The sequence below is a fragment of the Neophocaena asiaeorientalis genome, unplaced genomic scaffold (assembly GCF_003031525.2).
Source record: "Neophocaena asiaeorientalis asiaeorientalis breed wild unplaced genomic scaffold, Neophocaena_asiaeorientalis_V1.1 scaffold36, whole genome shotgun sequence".
In the NCBI taxonomy this organism is placed as follows: domain Eukaryota; kingdom Metazoa; phylum Chordata; class Mammalia; order Artiodactyla; family Phocoenidae; genus Neophocaena; species Neophocaena asiaeorientalis.
The window spans coordinates 5,674,468-5,692,957 of NW_020174149.1; the positions used below are offsets into that span (position 1 = coordinate 5,674,468).

At 36.9% G+C, this 18,490-nt stretch overlaps 2 protein-coding genes across 3 annotated transcripts in view; one reads left to right on the top strand and one right to left on the bottom strand.

Annotated features, from left to right (window-relative positions):
• Positions 1-15,552, top strand: part of TAX1BP1 (Tax1 binding protein 1) — an 85,874-nt gene extending 70,322 nt beyond the window's left edge. Inside the window, exons 15-19 of one of the 2 annotated variants that reach the window (XM_024755084.1) lie at positions 1,734-1,917; positions 2,276-2,424; positions 12,976-13,058; positions 13,669-13,824; positions 15,090-15,552. In XM_024755084.1, coding sequence (XP_024610852.1) covers positions 1,734-1,917; positions 2,276-2,424; positions 12,976-13,058; positions 13,669-13,824; positions 15,090-15,216 — 699 coding nt within the window. In that variant the 3' untranslated portion in view covers positions 15,217-15,552. Of the gene's footprint in view, positions 1-1,733; positions 1,918-2,275; positions 2,425-12,975; positions 13,059-13,668; positions 14,176-15,089 lie in introns of those variants that run through there. The other variant, XM_024755085.1, reaches the window with a different exon arrangement.
• Positions 15,548-18,490, bottom strand: part of JAZF1 (JAZF zinc finger 1) — a 271,289-nt gene continuing 268,346 nt past the window's right edge. The window contains exon 6 of the mRNA XM_024755086.1: positions 15,548-17,951. Within this exon, the coding sequence (XP_024610854.1) occupies positions 17,775-17,951 (177 nt within the window). The 3' untranslated portion in view covers positions 15,548-17,774. The remainder of the gene's footprint in view (positions 17,952-18,490) is intronic.

The window sequence follows — 18,490 nt, forward strand, 5'->3', positions numbered from 1 at the left end:
TCAATCTCCTAGTTCTAGTGTATTCCTTAGGATTTTCCACTTCTGTGATGATATCATCTGTGAGTAAAGATGGTTTTACTTCTTCCTTTCCAGTCTGTCTGCCTTAATCTTAATCTTGCCTTAATCTTAACACTGCTTAGAACCTCCAGTATAGGGACTTCCCTGATGTTCCAGACTCTGCGCTCCCCCGTGCACAGGGCCTGGCTTTGATCCTTGGTCAGGAAACTAAATCCCGCATGCAGCAACTAAAAGATCCTGCATGCAGCAACTAAAAGATCCTGCACGCCGCAACGAAGATCCCAAGTGCTGCAACTAAGACCCGGTGCAGCCAAATAAATAAACATTAAGGGCTTCCCTGGTGGCGCAGTGGTTGAGGGTCCGCCTGCCGATGCAGGGGACACGGGTTCGTGCCCTGGTCCGGGAGGATCCCACATGCCGCGGAGCGGCTGGGCCCGTGAGCCATGGCCGCTGAGCCTGCGCGTCCGGAGCCTGTGCTCCGCAGCGGGAGAGGCCACAGCGGTGGCAGGCCCACGTACCGCAAAAAAAAAAACTTAAAAAAAACCCACAAAACTCCAGTATAATGTTGAATAGAAGTGGTTAGAACAGACATTTTTGCCTTAATATTTGATCTTAGGTAGAATCATTTAATTTTTCCCCATTAAGATTCACTGTAGGTTTTTATAGATGTCTTTTTTTTTTTAAATCATGGATGCCTGTTGAATTTTATAAAATGTTTCTTCTTGCAGTTATTGAAATGATTGTATGCTTTTTTCCTTTAGTCTATGAACGTGTGATGAATTACATTGATTTTTGGATGTTAAACTAAATTTGCATTCTTGTGATAAAACCCAATTGGTCATGATTTTTTTTAATTAATTTTGGCTGTGTTGGGTCTTTGTTGCTGCGTGTGGGCTTTCTCTAGTTGCAGCGAGCAGGGGCTGCTCTTTCTTGCGGTGCGAGGGCTTCTCATTGTGGTGGCTTCTCTTGTTGCGGAGCACGGGCTCTAGGCATGGTCTTTAGTTGTGACACACGGGCTCTAGAGCGCAGGCTCAGTAGCTGTGGCGCACAGGCTTAGTTGCTTCGCGTCATGTGGGATCTTCCCAGACCAGGGATCGAACTCATGTCCCCTGTATTGGCAGGCAGATTCTTAACCACTGCGCCACCACGGAAGTCCCAACGTATTATTTTCTAATATTGAATTTGATTTCTTAATTAAGTTAAGGATTTTTACATCAGTATTCATGAGGGTCTGCAGTTGAGGTCTGCCATTTTCCTGTGATGTCACTGGTTTGGGTATCAGGATCATACTGGCCTTGTAAAGTAAGCTGAGACTGTTTTTTCCTCTAGTTTTTGAAAGAGTTTATACAAGATGAGTATTTTTTTAAATGTTCGATAGAGTTTACCAGGGAAGCAGTCTGAGTTGTTTTTTGTCTTGTGAGTTTTACTAATAGCTAAGTTGTAAGAGATTCGCAATTTCCTCTCAATTAGCAATAAAAAAGGTACTTTATTGGCACAAATAAATTTGAAAATATATTGGGCTTTATCCTGCTTTCTGATTTTGTTAGATGTGGAAGGGACATTTATGAGAAGTTGAGAACCAGCCTTTCCAACTGTGTACTTTAAATATAATAGGGAAATCATTTTATTGTTATATTTTGGCTAAATACTTAATGCTCTTCCTGTTAAAAAAAAATATTTGGTTGCTTATTCACCTTTGTTTTTGTTAATTTTAGGAACTTAAAAGGAGTATAGAAAATCAAGCAGAAAGGAAATTGGAGGGTCAGAATTCCCAGAGTCCTCAGCAGATCTCACAGTGTTTCAACACAAGCTCAGAGCAAAATGGTCATGTTCCTGCAGTGCCAGATACACAACCAGTTCTGCAGTTTGGTAATCCTTATGCAACACAGGAAACAAGAGGTTATTAAAATATTTTTGGTTGGGGTTAGCTGAATGTGGAGGTTTTTTTTGTTTGTTTGTATCTTCCTGGGATTAGAGAACTGTTGGTATGATCAGCTCTAATAGAAATCTTGCTTTATAATAAGCAGTTTTAATGTTTAACACTAACTGGCTTCATCTAGAAGCAGTACACCATGAATGAGGAGTCTATTTGCTTATTGCACATAGTTCTTATTTTTAAAGATCATTTGGGTTAAAAAAAAGACATTTTTTGGATACACTAAAGTGGTTCTTTATATTCTGTTCATCATAGCTATACATGGAGATTCTAATTTTAGTACCAGGTTTTTACCCTACCCTTCCAAAATTTTTATTTCAGATGGAGCAGATGGTGCTTTTTACCCAGATGAAATCCAAAGGCCACCTGTGAGAGTACCCTCTTGGGGATTGGAAGATAATGTTGTCTGCAGCCAGCCTGCCCGAAACCTAAGTCGACCTGATGGTTTAGAAGACCCTGAGGATAGTAAAGTAAATTGAATTTCTATTTTCTGAGCCTGTCCCTTTTATTTTTTGTCCTGTGTAGAGAGTTATGTGTGTGTAGAAAGAGAGAATGTGTATGCTCGTGTGTACACATGATTGCTTACTTGATTTTTTGAAAAATCTGCTTGTATTTAAATTTGAAAAATCAACCATTAATATGCTTCAGACTTATACTTTAGGATTTATTGAGAGAATGACCTTAGAATATTGTAGTTATAAGATAGTTTAATTTTAAAAATTTTTAAAAAATTGAGCTATAATTGACATATAACATGTTTCAGGTGTGCAACATAACGATTTGGTATTTGTGTATATTGCAGAAGGATCATCGTAACAAGTCTAGTTAACATCGATCATCATACAGCTATAGTATTTTTTCTTGTGATGAGGACTTTTAAGATCTACTCTCTTAGCAACTTTCAAATATACAATACAGTATTAAGTGTGGTCACAGATAGTTTAATCTTAATTATCACAGAGTAATTTACTATATTCTTTTGCTTGTAGATGTACCAGGTTGCAAGAAGCAAAGTGTTAATGACAGTGTTATGCTTTGGTGTGCATCTTTTCAGTTTTGCATTTATATCCCACTTTAAGTTGTAAAGTGGACTCTTCGTTATCTTTAGCAAGAAAAAGGAAGAAGTGTGTGTATCATAGTTTTCTTTTTCAGAGAAATACTCTTATAGACATCATTAGTATTTAATCTCTCAGCAGTACAGTACTGTTGATAATTGAATCAGTTTACATGGCATGGCATTCTTTTTATTTCATTTAAGAGATTTCTTCACCATTTAATAGATCCTTTTCCTCATAGCAGCTCTTTTTGGATTTTCTGGTCATTAAGGTGCGTTTAAAAGAAATGCTTTATCATGCTCTTTGCAAGTACAGCGGTATCATGACCTGTTTCTCATTTAATCTAGTTTGCTGCATTTAATTGCTATTAACCTTTGCAGAAACTGATCAGTGTTCAGACAGGCATGATTTTAGCCCTAGTGCTCAACACCCATAATGGAGAAAAATGTATTTCTCTCTTCTGCCTTTTGGCCTCCTATATCCATTACTGGGAATAATTAGGAAAACTGTCAGAACTTTGGTGGCCTATATGAAGTCTAGAGTATCATCTTACTGCTTTATCACACTTTTACTTCACATTTTGCATATTTAATCTGATCATTCTTGGCACAGATGTTACATGTGACAAGCTCTTCTCTTCTGTAGTCATCTGCTTCAGTTTAATTCGTAGAGTGTTCTTTCTGATCTGTGTGCTTTGCCCTCCTGCAAACCCATGAGAAGCAGTGTTAGAGTCTTGTGCTCATTTGCTGACATGCTTAGATTTGGTCATGAGATGGAAGGGGTCTTAATAGGCACACCTTGGGTAATTGTATTTTGCTATCAGAGGATTTTTCACATTAGACAGAAACTAATTTTTATGTACATTCAGACCTTATTTTTTTTTTTAAATTCTTGTCATTACAACAACAAAAATCACTTGCAAATGAAGTGTTTTAGTTAAGTAGTTTTAGTTGGAATATAAAAAGCAGCTCTGAGTTGACCTGTTCCTTTTCTCTGGCTCTTTGCCCTAGAAGTATTTAACAGCCTGGGACCCAGAGCCTTTCAGTTGGGGTTGAAGCGGCTGCACTTCCAGCCCCCTTCAGTCACACCTACCATATCTCCTCGCTTCTGTACCAAAAACTTTCTGTCTCACTCCCCTTCACCTCATAGTTGTAATTATGATGATAGTGATGGCAATAGACATTTCTGTAGTTTTATTGGACAGCTAATGCTTAACACTTTAAATATATTAACTCTTCATAGCTGTCCTATGAGGTAGAAACTACTACTATATTTTATAATGGAGGAAACAGAGACAGACTACCTGGCTTGCTTGAAGTCATACAGCTGGTAAGCGTACAGCCTCATCAGTTTGGCTATGGAAGTTGTGGTTTTACCACCTATCAGCCTACCAAATGACTAAACCACAGGTTCCCAAACTTTCTCAGTTAATGGCACCTTTAGCATCTCAGTAGCCTCCTGCACAGTTTTTGGAACCATGGTCTAAACTCTTGCTACACAAAAATATCATTTTTGGACCAACACTATTGGTATCTCCTGGGAGCTTGTTAGAAATAAGGAACCTCTGGCTCCACTCCAGACCTACAGAGAATCAGACTGCATTTAACAAAGTCTTTCGGTGATCATGCGCTTAATAAAATTTGAGTTGCACTGGTCTAAGCTTCCTAAGGCCCGTCAGGCAAGGTTGGATTACTTTCTCTTCCTTTAACACATATCCCACTTTCCAGTTGTTTTTATGCCTTTGTATAGTGTTTCCCTTTCACCTGACTAGCTTTACTTCTTTCCTTTCTCCTCTCTCTCTGAAAGACTGAGGTTCACACATTCTGTTAATGTGTAGTTTGCAGCTTTCCACATGAATCCTTCACTATGAACCCCCCAATTGAAGACTGACAATTTTTGTATTTACATTTTTTTCTCATGAGTTTTTTAGTTTTTATTCTCAGAAGGCTCTGTGGTTTTCAAAGGGGCTATGACTCCACAATTGTTGGGAATCACTGCTTGAAAGAATCAAGGCCTGTTTCCCATTGTCATGATACATGGAATTTTTTGCCTTTCTTAAATTTTGCCATTTTTCATATGTTGTCTTATTTTTAAAATTTTACTTTGAATATAACCAGTATGTTTTCTGTTTACAAAAGCAGTATATAATTACAGCCAATTCATTTTTATCAAGACTGCCGAGACATTTTTTTTTAATTAATTAATTTATTTTTGGCTGTGTTGGGTCTTCATTGCTGCGTGTGGGCTTTCTCTAGTTGCGGTGAGCGGGGGCTACTCTTCGTTGCAGTGCGCGGGCTTCTCATTGCGGTGGCTTCTCTAGGTGTAGAGCATGGACTCTAGGCACACGGGCTTCAGTAGTTGTGGTGTGCAGGCTCTAGAGCGCAGGCTCAGTAGTTGTGGCGCAAGGGCATAGTTGCTCCACGGCATGTGGGATCTTCCCGGACCAGGGATCGAACCCGTGTCCCCTGCATTGGCAGGTAGATTCTTAACCACTGCGCCACCAGGGAAGTCCCCCAAGACATTTCAAAGGGGAAAGAATAATCATTTCAACAAATGGTGCTGGGACATTTGGATATCCATATGCAAAAAAATGAAATCGGACTTCTACCTCATACCATATACAAAAATTAACTCAAATTGAACCTAAATATAAGAGCTAAAGTATAAAATTCAAAAGAAAACATAGAGATAGATCTTTGTGATGTTAGGCAATGGTTTCTTAGATATGACATCAAAAGCACAAGCAGCAAAGGAAAAAATAGATAAATTAGACATCATCAAAAGGATTACATGAGGGGCTTCCCTGATGGTGCAGTGGTTTAGAATATGCCTGCCAATGCAGGGGACATGGGTTCAAGCCCCAGTCCGGGAAGATCCCACATGCCACGGAGCAACTAAGCCTGTGTACCACAACTACTGAGCCTGCACTCTAGAGCCCGCAAGCCACAACTACTGAAGCCTGCGCGCCTAGAGCCCATGCTCCGCAACAGGAGAAGCCACCGCAATGAGAAGCCCGTGCACTGCATTGAGGAGTAGCCCCCACTCACCACAACTAGCCTGTGTGCAGCAACAAAGACCCAACGCAGCCAAAAATAAAATAAATTAAAAAAAAGATTACATGAATTCTATATGTTCTGATTTTTGTTTTTTTTAATACACACTTCGTTCTAGCTGATGGTGTATCTCTGGTTGGCATCTCTTTTTTTTTTTTTTTTTTTTTTTAATATTTATTTATTTAGGCGCGCCCGGTCTTAGTTGCGGCATGTGGGATCTTCGTTGCGACATGTGGACTCTTAGTTGCAGCATGCATGTGGGAACTAGCTCCCTGACCAGAGATCGAACCCAGGCCCCCTGCATTGGGAGTGTGGAGTCTTACCCACTGGACCACCAGGGAAGTCCCTGGTTGGCATCTCTTAATGCTGAATTTTACCTTCTCTATACTATATAGTACAATGCCTTTCATATACAGTAGAGTCTATTTAAATATTTGTGACTAATGATTTTAGCTAAAGAAATGCTTTTAATTATTTTTATTTTCTGCCTACTAATGTTCAGATTATCTTAGAAAGGTAATTTTTGGTAACAGCTTTATTGAGATATAATTCACATACCATACAATTACCATTTAAAGTATACAATTCAGTGGTTTTTAGTATATTCAGAGAATTGTGCAGCCATCACCACATTCAATTTTAGGACATTTTCCTCACCACAAAAAGAAGCCCTGTACCCTTTAGCAGTTACCTTGTCTCTGTAGAGTTGCTTATTCTGGACATTTATATAAGTCAGATCTTATAACATGAGGTCTTTTGTGACTGGCTTCTTTCACTTAGCATGATGTTTTCAAGATCCATCCATGTTTTAGCATACATGCATATTTAGCTTGAAGAATGTACTGCATTCCTTTTTATTAAATGCTGAATAGTGTGCTGTATGGATAGACCACATTTTGTTTATCCATTTCTCTGTTGATGAACAGTTGGCTCTTGTGAATAGTGCTGCTGTGAACTTATGTACAAGTTTTTGTTTTGAATACCTTTTTCAGTTTGGTTATATACCTAGGAGTTGAATTGCTGGGTCATAGGGTAACTCTATGTTTAACCTTTTTTTTTTTTTTTTTTTTTTTTTGGTCGCCGGGCCTCTCAACCACTGCGCCACCAGGAAAGCCCTATGTTTAACCTTTTGAAGAATTGCCTGATTCCTTTTCCATTGGCAGTGTGTAAGTGTAAGAGTTCCAGTTTATCTACATCTTTTCCCACACTTGTTGTCTGTTGTTTTGATGATAGCCCATCCTAGTAGATGAGAAGTGGCATATCATGATTTTGATTTGCATTTCCCTGATGGCTAATGATATTGAGCATCTTTAATGTGCTGGTTGACCATTTGTATATGTTCTTTGGGAAAATGTCTATTCAAGTCCTTTGGCCATTTTTATATAGGATTATTTGTCCCTTGCCAGATAAATGATTTGCAAATATTTTCCCATCTGTGGATTGTCTTTATATTCTTTTGGTGGTATCCTTTGCAGCACAAAAGTTTTAAATTTTGATGAAGTCAAATTTACCTATCCGTTTTTTGCTTGTACTTTTGTTGTCGTATCTCAGAAACCATTGCTTTATCTAAGGTAGCTCTAGCTTCTAATTTAGGTCTTTGGTTTGTTTTAAGTTTTGAATATGGAGAAAAGTAACTTATTTTGGTATTCTTTTCCATTATGGTTTATTACAGGACATCGAATATAGATAGTTCCCTGTGCTGTACAATAGGTCTTTGTTGTTTATCCATTCTATATGTAATAGTTTGCATCTGCTAATCCCAAACTCCCAATCCAACCACCCCCCTCCACCGGCTCCCCTTGGCAACCACAAGTCTTCTCTCTGTGAGTCTGTTTCTGTTTCGTAGATAAGTTCCTTTGTGTCATTATTTTAGATTCCACATATAAGTGATATCATATGGTATTTGGCTTTCTCCTTCTGACTTACTTCGCTTAGTGTGATAATCTCTAGGTCCATGTAGCTGCAAATGGCATTATTTCACTCTTTTTTAAAAAATTTTTTAACATCTTTATTGGAGTATAATTGCTTTACAATGGTGTGTTAGTTTCTGCTTTACAACAAAATGAATCAGTTATATATATATACATATGTTTCCATATTTCTTCCCTCCTGCGTCTCCCTCCCTCCCACCCTCCCTATCCCACCCCTCCAGGCGGTCACAAAGCACCGAGCTGATCTCCCTGTGATATGCGGCTGCTTCCCACTAGCCATCTACCTTACGTTTGGTAGTGTATATATGTCCATGCCTCTCTCTTGCTTTGTCACACCTTACCCTTCCCCCTCCCCATATCCTCAAGTCCATTCTCTAGTAGGTCAGTGTCTTTATTCCTGTCTTACCCCTAGGTTCTTCATGACATTTTTTTTTCTTAAATTCCATATATATGTGTTAGCATACGGTATTTGTCTCTCTCTTTCTGACTTACTTCACTCTGTATGACAGACTCTAGGTCTATCCACCTCATTACAAATAGCTCAATTTCGTTTCTTTTTTATGGCTGAGTAATATTCCTTTGTATACATATATACCACATCTTCTTTATCCATTCATCTGTCGGTGGACATTTAGGTTGTTTCCATGTCTCGACTCTTGTAAATAGTGTTGCATGAACATAGGGCTGCATGTATCTGAGAAAAGTGACATTTGAAAATAGAGATCTTACAAAATTATTTGCTTTCCTATTTTTAAAATACCTTTAAATTTTATGGAGTTATAATTCAATGATATTCCTTCATTGACATATTACTAGAAATGGATGTTTGGCTGAGCTTAAACAGTAACATCTCATAAAAAGAGAATGTTGATGAATATTACTTAATAATACAGAGTTATAAGGATAAACATTAATTCTTTAGTTTTATATAAAAGTTACCCAGAGTCATTGGTACTCTGTTCTTAATGTGTTGATTTTGGCCTTAGCAAATGTTTCTTGTAGGATGCTCTTGAACTAAAGCAGTAATTATTAACTTAGTAAAAGTTCTATTAAGTGGTGGATCTTTCTTCATTGATATTCATTACTAGCTCCTTAATGATATCTAAATATTTCAATTAATAATTCCTGGCAAAGGTGGAATCATAACAGTTTCAGAAATTCTGATTGTCTGAATCCTAATGATTCAGATGGTGTAACTCAATCATTAGCTCCCGAGTGTGTATTGCTAGTTTGATCACAATTGCATTTTTTATTGTGGTTGAATACACATAACATAAAGTTTACCATCTTACTATTTTTTAGTACATGCTTCTATAGCAGTAAGTACAGATGACCCTTAACGTGAGGGTTAGGGGTGCCAACCCTCCATGCAGCTGAAAATCTGAGTATAACTTACAGTTGGCCCTCTACATCTGTGGCTTCTCCCATATCCACAGATCTGCATTCAAGGATCCAGCCAACCTCAGTTCATGTAGTATTGTATATACTATTGAAAAAAATCCCGCATAAAAGCAGATCTATATAGTTCAAATCCTCATTGTTCAGTGGTCAACGGTATATTCACATTGTTGTGCAACAAGTCTTCAGAACTCTTTTCATCTCGCAAAACAGAAACTCTATACCCGTTAAACAACAACTCCATTTCTCCCTCCCTCTGGCCCCTGGCACCTGCCATTCTACTTTGTCTCTCTGAATTTGACTATTCTGGATACCTCATATAAGTACAATAGAATCATACAGTATTTATCTTTTTGTGATGGGCTTATTTCACTTAATATATGTCCTCAAGATTCATTCATGTTGTAAGATGTCAGAATTTTTTTCCTTTTTAAGGCTAAATAATATTTCATTGTATGTGTATACCACATTTTGTTTATCCATGCATCCATTGATAAGGCATTTGAGTTGTTTCCACCTTTTGGCTATTGTGAATAATGCTGCTATGACCATAGGTGTACCAGTGTATCTGTTTGAGTTCCTGCTTTCAGTTCTTTTGGATATATACCCAGAAATGGAATTGTATCGTATGGTAATTGTATTTTTATGATTGATTAAATGTATTTTGTTGCCTGAGAGATTAACCAATTTTAATACTATTTCAGATGTTCAAACTGGTTATATACTTTGATAAGAAAAACAAGAATGTTTTTTAGAGACTAGATTTTGAGCTGAGCATCTCATGAGAAGTTTTGGGTTTCAAACAGAGCTTCAGTTTACTGTAGCATGTTTCCTTTGCTTAAAAACCAGTTTGCAAATAGAAAGAGTATTGTGCTCATGGGTCTAAAGGTACATGAACAATGTACAGTGGTTTAGACCTTTGTGGAGATTAAAATGCTATTGAAAATATTTTCTTAAGAAAAATTTAATTATTTGGAATTGTTCGTAAATACATTTTAGTGTGGTATTCCCAATAATATTTGCTTACAAGATTATTTCAGCAGTTTAGCTAAAATACTAGGTACTTATACTTTAAAACTTGCTATTCAAAATTCTTTTGACTTGACAACTTTCAGTGCTAAAACTTGATTATTTTAGTAGTTTTGGGTGGAAATCTTGCTAAAATAGAATACTAATAACCTTGATGACTGAAGTTTATTAATTAAAAACTTAATATTGAATGATGTCCTCACATTCTTTTAAGGTGTATAGTAAAGCTGTATGATCCAGTGTTGAAATCCTATTTGATGTTTTGGGTTCTTGTCTGCTTTCCTCTCTTTTTTCACCAGTAGCCATTTTTTGTTGCTGGCAGTGAGCCTGCCTTAATAGCCTCACTTCCTGGGCTAATTTGTTATATGTAAACTAGTATGGTTTGGAAACTAATTAGTCGAGCTTGATGAGTAAAATGGAATAACTGTATTTGGGAGTGAAAATTTGGTCATTTTGCATGACAAGATCACCAGAGACTTTATTATATGAATTGGTTACTCAGATTTTATTACATACTTCCTGGTTTTAAACTATTCTCCCAGTAGGTGATTTCTTATTTCATGAGGACTTACGTCTCATTATTACATCTAGAATTCTACTCTTCAGTTCCTCTCCCCTTTTATTCTGGTAGAAGATACAGAATAATAGTTCCCTTACCAAATTATATATGGCTTAGAAAGTATAAATTGCTTTTTTGCCCCCCTCATCCACATATTTTATAAGCAGACATATTTTTAACATGTCTGATAGGTGGTCTGAACCTAGCACCTTAGCTAGTTCCAGACTCTCTTGTTAGCTGCTTCATGGAAGCAGTGAATTGGTGTGAGCTGCAGCTGTTGTAAAACACAGGGAAAGGTGGTTATGAGATTTTTGGTTCCATTATATTTTTCGCCCCCAGAAAGTTGTATTGTACAATATTATAAATATGTCTCATCAAGAATTTTGAAAAGTAGAATATGAAGACCTTTTGTTTTATTCTTTTTCTTCAATAGCATTTCAAAAATTTTTAAAACATTTATATATGAGAAAGTTTTGTTCATTATTTTATATGTAGTTGTTTAAGCAGATTCATTTTCGGATATTGTTGCTGGAAGGCCTAAGTGTGGCAGCCAGAGTAATGTGGCACAGAATCACAATTTGCCTGTTATACATATGTAAGCTTAGCAGATTCAACTACTAAATCATCTTCCCTCTGTACCTGCAGATTTAAAAACTGTCTGGATTTTACTTACTTAAAGACTTTTAATTTTTGAAGTATATGAAGTACTTCCCCAACATTCCCCAACTTCTCAGTGCCCTATTAGGTTATTGATCCTGTTTTTCTTTTGCCCAGTTATATCCTAAGGGAATCATGTAAACAAAAGTGTTTTCTCATGTGATGCACATGGGAAAAAAAAGTCTCTCACCTCCTTTTTTGAGCTTTTACGGGGCGGGGGGGATAATTGTCAGAATAATAGCTAAGTTACCACGCCTTCCCTTACTGTTCCTTCCCCCCCCCAAAAAAAAATTCAATTTATCTTTTGTTTGGTCACTTAAAATTTCACGTCACATACACTTTTTTGGAACCTCTTCCTATGACAGACCTGACTTATTAGCCTATTAATAGTTCTGGTGCAATCATGACTACCCAGCAACATAAGGACTTTAATAAGTGCCTCTTCCACCTGTTGTGTGCTGTTAGTTCATGACATGAGAGAAGCTAACAAACTGCTTAGGGGAAGAAAGCAAATGGGCACTTCAGATGATGTGGCTGTTTTGGATATGAAGTGACAGTCTGTGTTTGGATATTGATGTAGCAGCAGTGTGCAAATCTATAAAAAGTGACTAGAGGGATGCAGGCATGGAAATTCAAACCAGCATTTTCTTTCAGATTCAGACTCAGATTTACAGGGTTTTAGGAGTCCTCCTTGATAATGTTAATCAGATATTTAAATTTGAATCTGATTGTTTTACATTAGGGTTTTTGAGGCCTGTAGTTTGGTGCATTGCTTCACTTTAACATGGTTTTCCAGTTGGATTTGCTTGTGTATTTGCCCCAAAACATATACACACACACACACACACACAGAGTTTTCCTTTATTTATAATTTCTGCGTATTGTGCAGTGGATATATATTATCCAAGAAGATCCTGCCTATCTTACAGATTAATAGTCATTAAATGAGAATAAAAGGAAAAATAATGCAGTCTTAAGATTTTTATGAAAGTGGTCACCCAGTGTATGGAATGAAAAGTCGGTAAAGTTACCTACATATCGGTCAAAAAAGTCTATTGATCTCTACTTCATTCACACACACAGGTGTAGTATACTCTCCATTCCACTGAATACTGCTTTTTATTTCAAGGTATGACTTAGTCCATAGTGAAATACTCTCTAAAAAACAAAAAGTTACTTTCAAACATGTTTACATGAAAATCTAATTTAATGATAATAGAAGTAAATTTTTAAAGTGTAATCTTATTTCCTTTATACGGTGCTTGATTGAATTAATTAATTGAGGAACTTCTATTCGGTTTCACTTTTCTCAAAAGTTGCACAATTATTGTTTGCCTAGGAAGATGAGAATGTGCCCACTGCCCCTGATCCTCCAAGTCAGCATTTACGTGGCCATGGAACAGGCTTTTGCTTTGATCCCAGGTAATTTTTCTCTTTCCTGTGTAGAATTGGGATTACCTGTGGCTCTCAACGTATGGTCCTTGAAAATTTGTTAGAAATGCATATGGTCCAGGGCCCTAACTCAGATCTTGTTGAACCCCAAATCCTTGCTGTAGGGCCCAGCAGTACATGTCTCAGCATGCCTCCAGGTGGTTCTGATGCGTGCCGTACCTTGAGGACCAGTGCTGTAAACACCTTTAGTTGTTAAACTGAATGAACACTGTTGGGAAGCTACAAGTTGTATGAATCTTTATAGTTTTACAAAAGGCATATTTTGTTAGTTAAAAATTGAAGAATTCTTGTCACTGAGCCTCATTTCACATAATGTGATTGTATTTTTTGGATTTTGATGAGAAAAAGATTTTCTTTGTCAATCTAATTGTAAAACTAAAGTTAGAGGCTTTACAGTTGTCAATAGCAAGCTTTTAGGAGCAGAAAAAGAGGTTCCTGGCGTAACTGAAGAATTTCAAGGTAAGTGTTAGTATGCATATCAGCTTAACTAGATAAATGTAACCTCACTGTATCTGAAGGTTACTGCTGTTAAAAATCTGTTTATTAGAAATAGGTAATTCTTTCATTTTATTTCCTCAAGCTTTGATGTTCAGAAGAAATGTCCACTTTGTGAATTAATGTTCCCTCCCAACTACGATCAGAGCAAATTTGAAGAACATGTTGAAAGTCACTGGAAGGTGTGCCCAATGTGCAGCGAGCAGTTCCCTCCTGACTATGACCAGCAGGGGTTTGAAAGGCATGTACAAACCCATTTTGATCAGAATGTTTTAAATTTTGACTAGTTAATTTTTATTAGGAGTTAATAATACAGTTCAGCAGTTGGAAAAAAACACACCTCAGACCACTAAGGAGACCACAAGGTGTCACTTTCACGTACCCTCTATTGCACTTTTCTGACCAAGAGCTACTTTGAGTTTGGTGTTACATAGTGTCAGGGTCAGTCCTTGGTTTATCACTTATTAATAAATATAATTTTAACCTGTTAATCTTACCTGCTTAAGAAGTTCTTGTGTGTTTGTATCTTTATTTATTCCCCATTTTGAAAAATTATATGAATGAAGGAAACGGATTTTAATGTTACCACACTGAAAAAATAGGTATGTATAGTGTATTATTTAGCAGAATATTTACACATCTCTGTTGACCTTGTTGATTGAGCATGACTACTAAAAGTTATGTAACACAAAGAATTTATCATAAGTCTTGCAAAGTTATTCTTTTGAATACAGAAACTTCATAATTTAGCCCATGAAATGTTTTTTTTTTAACCCTCTTTAGAAAGGGAGCTGCATGTAGAATGAGATCACATGCTTCCAAGATAGCAAATATCCTTTTTATATTTGAAATGTTTGCTTTAGGAATTAATAGAATGCATATTTTGCTAATTTTATGACTAAAAAATTTTAGAATATCTGATTATTTTTAAGCCATCTTAAAGCTGTATTTCTATCTGATGGGGAAATGGAACAAGATATGTCAGTGTAATTGTTTCATATTAAATGATCTACTAAACAGTGATGGTTGTGGCATAAAATCACAGAAAATGTATGTCTTTTTTCACATTTTCTTGATGAGTATAACTTTGAAAAAATGTTCTCAGTGATTAAATATGCATAAACCCAAATCAAACTATCGTGTTCGTTATGACTCTGCTGTATATAGTATTCATTAACATTATAGTAGACATTTTAGAAGTGTGTAATTTCATTGTCAAATTTATTTGTGATAGTTTTTCATTAAGTCTAGCATCTTGAATGTCTTTTTGGTCTGGGTCACTAAAAAAATTTTCTGAACTACAGTCCTTTCCCCTTTTAGAATATGAATGTTAAGGATTTAAAGTACTGACTTTTTGATTTTGCTGTTTTTGTGGTTATCAAAATATTTAAGCTTGTCTTAAGCAAACTAGCTATCTAAGATGTTAACTTAATATTCAGTGTAGTGGCATTTTGGGGTACTGTTTGTGAACCGCATATACACCATCTCACTTGTATTTGTTTCTAGGAGCAGAATTCATGTATCGTTGGAATCCTTTAAAAGGTGTGAGTCTAGGGCAAAACAGTATTGGGCAGTCAGATATCAGGACATGGCAGACCTGGGATGCAGCGGTAATGAAGACTCCATGTTTTAAGCTTCTGGATAGGTTATATGCTAAGCAGAATATATTCAGGTAAAATATGTTCAATGATATGAACATTTTTGTTCCATCAGTTAATAATTATGGACCATATACTAACCTAAAAGCATCCTTTGAATATTGTAGTGCTACTACCAGTGAAATGAAATTGTCCATCATACTAACCTAGGCAAAACACTGATGAAGTCTACATGTCAGCTGAATTCTGCCCCCACCCAAAAAAGGCAGCCTTAGAACAAGGTACTGAATGGATATGTTCGTTTCTGTGGCAAACTTGATACTGGTCTTTATAATGGATGCTAATGAAAATAAAGAGCCATGTTTATTTTGGGTCAGAGGCAGTTTATTTTAAATGTGATTTCATTTACATTTATAAGCAGCTTTTCTTGACAGCAATTTTGTTTCATTAAGTTGCCTTCAGTTCTAAAACAAACCTCTGTTGCTTTCAAACTTAATGTGCTCTGTCCTGAACAAAACATATGAAAATATAATTTAAAGCACAGTTTTCACAGACACAGTACAATACATTCACTATACACGGTATAACAAAATATTCCCATCCTTACCTGTTTAGTAATACTGTCACGATGAATAAGTAAATAGAAACTGGAAATTTTTATAGTTGAAAGAAATTTAACATGCACAATGACTATTTTATGACTGTTTGTTTAGCTGTTGAACTACTTGATCCAGCCTACAGTTTCTTGCACTAGAAGGAGCGAAGCTAAATAATAATTGCTGGCCTAAAAAAATTTTGGTCAATTCTAGGTAGATATGAAATAGCCAAGTAGGGCCTTCTTATGCACCAACTAGTGGCTTCTCATGTCTGTATCACCCTTTAAAACATAAAGGATAACACTGTATATTCAGGACCAAGACTACTCTTCAGAGATCTGAGGACATTTTTAGTGGGTAGTGTCTTTATAAATAACTTTTAAATCCCTCATTATGAGGGATTCACAATTTAAGAGTGTATTAATAGAAGCTTACCCATCTGGCTAACAGAATTGTCTTCCTTTCAAAACGTCTGAAAAACTGAGGAGGGAGGAACACCTGCTTTCCATCTGTAAGACTTTCAACAAATGGAAACACGGGAAGAAAGTTATTTTACAAGCATTTCGAGTTTGATTTTCATCAGTTTTGTGGGCAGTTAGCCATCTCAAAGCAATTTTTATTGCATAATTAGGCAATTGGTAAACTCATGTTTAAGGAATAGCACTTGGGAGAAATGAACACTCAAGGCATGATGGTACTGTTGGTAAGAAAAACGTTAGGAATGGTCCAGACGTAGGTTATACTCTAATGGGTCACGTATTAGTCACTGACCACCTGCTGCAAGAAGCACTTACCTGTCAATAAGGCTCAATTTCATATTTCAGCAAGATGTCTTACAAAGCTAAACAGACATTTCCAGTGGGAATACAGACATCTACAATGTGATGGAAAAAGTGCCTTTAAAAAAAGTCTGAAAACACAATGAGCACGAGGAGGCAACAGGGGTCTTAACAAGATGCTCCTCTTTGAAACGCGCTTGGCATTTTAATTCTTATCTGCAACCCGTAGGTTGTTTGTTAGGGCAGCGGTTGCAAGAACTGGCAACACATAAACATCACATCTGTTGGCAATAGAGAACGACAAAGTGCTTTAAAACTCCACCTAAAGATGAAGATAGAACTAAATTTCACACACACAAAATTTGCACTTAAGTATTTCAAAGTGTTTCCTAACAGATTTCAGGGGAAAGTATTTCACTAAACTGGTATCTTGGTCCACAGACATCAATAGGCATAAATTGAATCCCTTGCACCTAGCAGGCACTCAATGAATGTGTGTTAATGAGTGAACTGAATAGACTTTTTGTACAAAAATGCCATTTGTAACACTAAAATGATTGGTAAGTCACATGGCAAGATTTTCAGCTTTTTAAAGGTCTAAAGGATTTGCAAGATAATATAAAACACAGAAAGCACACCTTTTATGCATGTTATTTAAATATGAAAATATTTTTAGCATATTATGTTAAACATTCTTTCTTATTTATATTTCCGTTACCTAAAGTCTTTCTAGTCACAGGTACTAACTAACTCCATTATGTAAGGCATGGTAACCAGTTTGACAGTGAAGGTATTATTTTGGTTTTGAACACAATGAGTTGATGTGTTGAAAAACTTCAACCAATCACATTATAATCTTGGGGGAAAAACCCTCAGTGCGAGCCCCTCCTCCCCCGCAAATGATATCACTGCAACACAGCTAAACAATACACAACATGCCCTCAATTTCTGTCTTGTTTTGGGGGAAATGTGCTGAAAAACCTAGAGCTTTGTTTAGCACCTTATATCAAAGTAATGAAAATGGGTATGATGATTACATGTGCAAATGTACAAAATCATTAACTCTACAAAGATACATCATTCCAAAATTACAGAAAAAATTTAAAGCATGCATTTATTCTTTAAAGGGTTGCTGAATGCTTCCCCTGAAAAAAGGTGGCTGTTTTCAAAATCAGCAACTGCTGGTGAGGATTTCTTGGCACAGTTATGACCAGCATGTTACTGCTGCATCTTCCTGATAATGTCGGCCGACACCGGGGGATGGAAATTGATTGTGTGGTGCCGCAGGCCCTGAGCTGTCTTGTAACTCTTACCACAACGACACTTGAATGGTTTGCGGACACGAATCTGTGTTCTGTGGCCATTCTTAGCATGGTACTTTATGCCATTCACATTCTGTGGAGAGGACAAAAATATCACCTATTAGACGGAGTCACACAGTGTCAGATGGCGGGGGAAACCTCAGTGCAGGTCTGACTGCAACTGGACAGCTCCTGGATGGCAGCTGTAGACAGAACAGGCTTTTTCGCGAACTCGCAGTCGTGTGTTAATCGTGGGCGGTGCAGACTAGGTCATGCACACAGCTCACCCAAGGCAATTTCAAATACTCCTCAGTTACCCTGAAAGTACTGACTTCTGACTTTTTTACATAAAATACGTATTTAAGACCCAGACTGTATAAAGAGGCACAGCTCCCTCTGAATCTTGTTTCTACTCTGAAGAATGTTAACGATGAAAAATTACATACAAATATCCTCAAGATGGCCCCGAAAAAAATCTAAAGAAAGAAAACATAGGTTAGGGTAATGAAGTTCAAGACGTGTATAAATTCTTCATTCGGAAACTCAGCTTGTGTCTTGCTCCCAGCCAACCATGATAATCCCTACCGTATGTAGGGATTTTTGGTCCATTTTCTACTCTGCATTAAGCCAGTA